We start from the raw sequence: 5,175 nt of genomic DNA, 5'->3' as shown, positions 1-5,175 counted from the left end.
TCCAGGTGTCTGCTTACAATACATAAGCTAGTTGTGTCTATTCACTGTCCCACGGTGTAATGTGGTTTGTTTTTCCTTTGCACTTTACGTGAAATCCTACAGCTCAGAAGCCATGATGTAGGTGGTTCTCAACTTACAATCGTTGGTTTCGTGACCGTTCCAAGTTACAACTGCACTGGCTTATGACCGGTTTTCACACTTACGACCATTCTAGCCTCCCGATGGTCACATGATCAAAATTGGGGTGCTGGCTAGCTGACATGTATTTATGATAGTTGCACTATCCTGGGGGTCACATGATCACCATGTGTAAACTTCCCAGCCAGCTTCCAACAAGCCAAGTTAATGAGAAGCCAGATTCACTTAACTCCTCGCTGGCTTAGCAATACTCAATCAAGAGAGCCACACTTTACATGTGATGGGGAAGACCTGGATTCAAATCAATCATTTACCCTATGTAGTTTGTGTCTAGACCTGGGTAGGCAACCTTGGCTCTTTTATGACTTGTGGACTTCAACTCCCAGAATTCCTGAGTCAGTTCTGGGAGTTGAAGTCCACAAGTCATAAAAGAGCCACGGTTGCCTACCCCTGGCTAGACTATTGCAAGCCATCCTAACATGCTGTTCCTGTCTGGTTTTGCCTCTGGAGTCAATTAGCTGTAAATTTCTCCCCAGTAAATTAGCAACTGCACGAAATCTGACGGGAATGGTGGTTTGATCCAGTCTTCATATTTTGCATCACCACCCCTCAGGTTTCAACAATTACAGGTAGTCCTCGGCTTACGATGCTTTGCTTAGTGACGGTTCCAAGTTACAACGGCACCGAAGTGAGTGATGACACTTTTTCACACGGTTGCAGCCTCTCTCTGGTCACATGATCAAAATTCGCACCCTTGGCAACTGGTCCATATTTATGACGGTTGCAGTGTCCTCCGGGGCTCACATGATCCCCTTTGGCGACCTTCCGACAAGCAAAGCCAATGGAGGAAGCCGGATTCACTTATCGACCGGGTTACTAACTAAACACCTGCGGTGATCCACTTAACAACTGAGGCAAGAAAGGTTGTAAAATGGGACAAAACTCACTTAAGAAATGTCTTGCTTGACCACAGAAATCTGGGGTTCAGTTGTGGTCGTAAGTTGAGGACCACCTGTATTAAGACTTCTTTCCGTCATGTTTCCTGTACCGGCACTCCAAGCGTGGCAAAGGTCTCTTCAGGCCAAACTGCCCCCTATTTTGCGGGCAACAGAACTTACCTATTTTGCAATTGGGCCCAATGACGCTGTTGGTTATGCAACATTTTTTGCCCACCGACGTTCCTTGCCCCACGAGTACGTTCTCTTCCAGCACGCTCTCCTGGCCCAGACTAACTTCAGCACCCCGGTAAATATTGTGGCGGGAATGAGTGCAGCTCTGCTTCCCATTGATGAAGTTCATCTCTGGGGTTATGGGATAGACACAACGTTGCAGAATGTCCGAGGACACCGACTCGTACATCGACAAATTGGAAACAGAGGTGCCGTATTCTTCTGAGGTCACGTACATATGGATCTGGTTCCCAAGGACCTGAGGAATAGAGAAGGGCTATTAAGAAAGACCTCAAATTTTCTGGTATTCTGTGATTCTGTAAGGATCTCCTGCTCGAGCAAGGGGTTGGACTAGATGGCCCTCCGAAGTCCCTTCCAACCTTCCACTGATTGTTCTCACTGTCAGGAATATTTTCCTTGGGATGTCATCTGGAACGTTACAAGTAGTTCAAGACTTACAACCATTTGCTTAGTGGCCGTTCAAAGTTACAACGGCACTGAAAAATGGATGATGATGATGATGATGAAGATAATAATAATAATAATAATAATAATAATAATAATAATAATAATAATAATAATAATAAAAGTTGGAAGGGACCTTGGAGGTTATCTAGTCCAACCCCCTGCTCAGGTAGGAAACCCTATACCATTTCGGACAAATGGCTGTCCAGTCTCTTCTTAAAAACTTCCAGTGTTGGAGCATTCACCGCTTCTGGAGGGAGGTTGTTTCACTGGTTAATTGTTCTGACTGTCAGGAAGTTTCTCCTTAGTTCTAGATTGCTTCTCTTCTTGATGAGTTTCCATCCGTTGCTTCTTGTCCTGCCTTCAGGTGCTTTGGAGAATAGCTTGACTCCCTTTTCTTTGGGGCAGCCCCTGAGATATTTATTGTCTTAATGTTTCATCTTGATGCTTTTGTCAACTGTAAGCAGCCTAGAATCACCTCTATGTGAGATGGGCGGCATGTAAGTTTAATAAATACATAAATTAATAATTTTTGTGCGATTGTGGCGGCCTGTAGGTTTAATGAATTATTACTGTTATTATTAAGGTGTCTTAGCTTCTGCAAATCATCAGGAATCAGTAAGAATCTGGTCTGGAATTTGGGTTTTTAAGAAGAGACTGGACAGCCATTTGTCTGAAATGGTATAGGGTTTCCTGCCTGAGAAGGGGGTTGGATTAGATGAGTTCCAAGGTCCCTTCCAACATTATTATTATTCCCACTACATATTTACCTCTTCATTCACCAACAAGCCACGTACAAAGTCATCCCGAGTTTGATAATCAAAATTATCTGTAAACAGCTCGGTCACCTACAAGGGAAGAACAAAAAAGGTTGTTTTTCTAATACAACTTTAAATGTTATAATTGTGTCTGAAACAAGAGTGTCTCAACCTTTGGCACGAAGAACTATGAATGTGTCTCATCCAAAGTATAAACTGAAGTGCAAAAAAAAGGAACACGGAGGGCACCAGAGGGAGTCCTCAATTTAGAATATTTCATTTAGCGCCCATTCAAAGTTAACAGCGGCACCGAAAAAAAGTGACATGACTCTTTTTCATACTTACAACCGTTTCAGCATCAAAAACGGCAGCTGGCACGTGTTTACGAGGGTTGCGGTGTCCACCCAAGCATGGTTAAGCAAATTATAATTTGGCACGATGAGAGAATATAAGCAAGGTCTGCTCGTAATTCCTGATGCTTTTTGTACCACCTACCTGGGGAGAACAGATGCTAATATGGCAGTCTAGCAAATCGTTCCGCACTTGCACTTCTTCGACGTGGCTGTGAAACAAGCTCTAGAAGAAACAAACAAAAAATACAGTGAAGACCTACATATATTCATTCGCTGCCAAAGCGACTCTCTGCGAGCTGGGAATGGGTCTCTTGAAGAGACTAGAACAGGGCTTTTCAGCCAGTGGTACGGGTACCACCTGTGGTACATTGGCACCTGGCAGGTGGTACGTGACCATCCTAGAAAAGTGGTAGCGGGGGAGGGGAATGAGCTGAACCGGTGGCAGCACCGCACAAGCCTGAGCAAGAGATGGTTGGAGCTGCAGGGCTGTCAGGGCTCAGCGGAAGCCCCAGGATCAGCGCTTCTTCGGGAGTGTCAGGGCTCAGTGGAAGCGCCAGGATCGGTGCTAGGCTCCAGCTGGAGCTCGGCGCTGATCCTGGCGCTTCTGCTGAGTGCAGAAGAAGCGCCAATCAGCTGGAATGTTGCAGCCTCTCCAGGGTCTTGTGATTTACATTCAGATGCTTGGCAACCGATTCATATTTATGACGGTCACAGTGTCCCAGGGTCATGTGAAGTGACCAAAACCTGCTGCAACCACCCAGCAGACGGGGGAATAAAAACCAAACACCCCCACCCCCACTGCCAATTCTCAACAGAAATGCTCACAACAATGAAAACCTCGGACAGGAGGAAGAGCGCCGCCAGGTGGGCAGGCAGGTGTCTTGCTCGGCTGTGCCTTGGGGGGCACTTTTTTCAGTGCCATTGTAACTTCGACTACCTGTACTTTATAACTTTTTTCCTTTTTTTGGTCATCAAGTTTTTGACACCTTGCTAGGCGACTGGTGGCATTCGGATATTACCATATCCTAAAAGTGGTACAATGGGTGAAAAGGTTGAAAAGCCCTGGACTAGAACAGACCATGGGGGGGGGGGGAATCACACGACAGCCACCCAGGGCAATAGCAATTATATACCGCTATGTAGTGCTTTTACAGCCCCTCTCTAAGCGGTTTACAGAGTCAGCCTATTTGCCCCCAACTATCTGGGTGCTCATTTTACCGACCTCGGAAGGATGGAAGGCTGAGTCAACCTTGAGCGGGTCTGGATCGAACTGCTGGCAGTGGGTAGACTAGAAGACCTCCAAGGTCCCTTCCAACTTTATTATTATTATTACGAGTATCTGCTTTATCTCCTCACTTATATGGGCTAGTCTAACAAAATGGAGAATCAGTTTCACTTATAAAATCGTTTTGTTAGTACTTGCATTCAAGCTGTCCCAAGAGGACAGTGAACCAAAAACCAAGCTAGCTACCTCTTAAAAGTACATTTTTATATTAATCCATCCTTTAGTCCTACAGTGAGCATTGATAATCCAAGCCTGATCTAGAATGAACTGCCCAAGGCCACCGGCCAATCCGAATTGATAACCAATTCCTAATCTATTAATACAGTGGAATCTCAGTACTTATTGTTAATTGGTTCCAGGAGATGATGGGTACAGAGAAATGATGAGCACCAAACAAATTTTCCCCATAAGGAATAATATAAAAAAACCTGAATGCGTTCCCAAACCACATTTTAAGCCACTATAGAAAAAGATAGGCTTTGTATATCATTGTTTGACATGAGAAATAAACCTGAAAATTAATAAACACTTAAATAAAATAAAAATATTTTATCTGTACTGATGAGGGGAAATAAAGGTGCAAAAATACATAAGATGACCACAGAAGCTAAGATGGCGGTTGGGACCCCCAGACTTATAGTTATGGGGGATCTCAACCTGCCATCGGCGGGTGAAACGTCGACGGTGGCTCGGGAGTTCTTGGCCTCCATGACGACCATGGACTTGACCCAATTAGTTCATGCCCCCACTCACACGGGAGGACACACACTAGATCTAATTTTTGTCTCTGGCCAGTGGCAGAATGATTTGGAAATGGGGGAGATAAATATAGAGCCCTTGTCATGGTCAGATCATGCTCTCCTTAGGATGGACTTCCGGACCGCTTCCCCCCGCCGCAGGGAGACGGAACCGCCTAGATGGTTCCGTCCCAGGCGCCTGATGGACCCGGAGAGGTTTCTGACGGAGCTTGGGCCATATCCGGAGGATCTAGGTCACGACTCGGCGGA

At 45.4% G+C, this 5,175-nt stretch overlaps 1 protein-coding gene across 1 annotated transcript in view; it reads right to left on the bottom strand.

The window, feature by feature from the left end:
- Positions 1–1,256: 1,256 nt before the first annotated feature.
- The window catches only part of LOC107300961 (translation initiation factor eIF-2B subunit epsilon-like), a gene marked incomplete at both ends in the record, with an annotated part of 9,517 nt that continues 5,598 nt past the window's right edge, over positions 1,257–5,175 (bottom strand). Inside the window, 3 exons of the mRNA XM_015830240.1 lie at positions 1,257–1,566; positions 2,543–2,620; positions 3,026–3,106. Of these exons, the coding sequence (XP_015685726.1) occupies positions 1,257–1,566; positions 2,543–2,620; positions 3,026–3,106 (469 nt within the window). The remainder of the gene's footprint in view (positions 1,567–2,542; positions 2,621–3,025; positions 3,107–5,175) is intronic.

Source organism: Protobothrops mucrosquamatus, unplaced genomic scaffold (assembly GCF_001527695.2).
Source record: "Protobothrops mucrosquamatus isolate PMUCROS unplaced genomic scaffold, P.Mucros_1.0 scaffold9345, whole genome shotgun sequence".
Lineage (NCBI taxonomy): Eukaryota > Metazoa > Chordata > Lepidosauria > Squamata > Viperidae > Protobothrops > Protobothrops mucrosquamatus.
The sequence above is the reverse complement of the archived record's forward strand: the minus strand, read 5'-3'. Positions and strand labels throughout refer to the sequence as shown.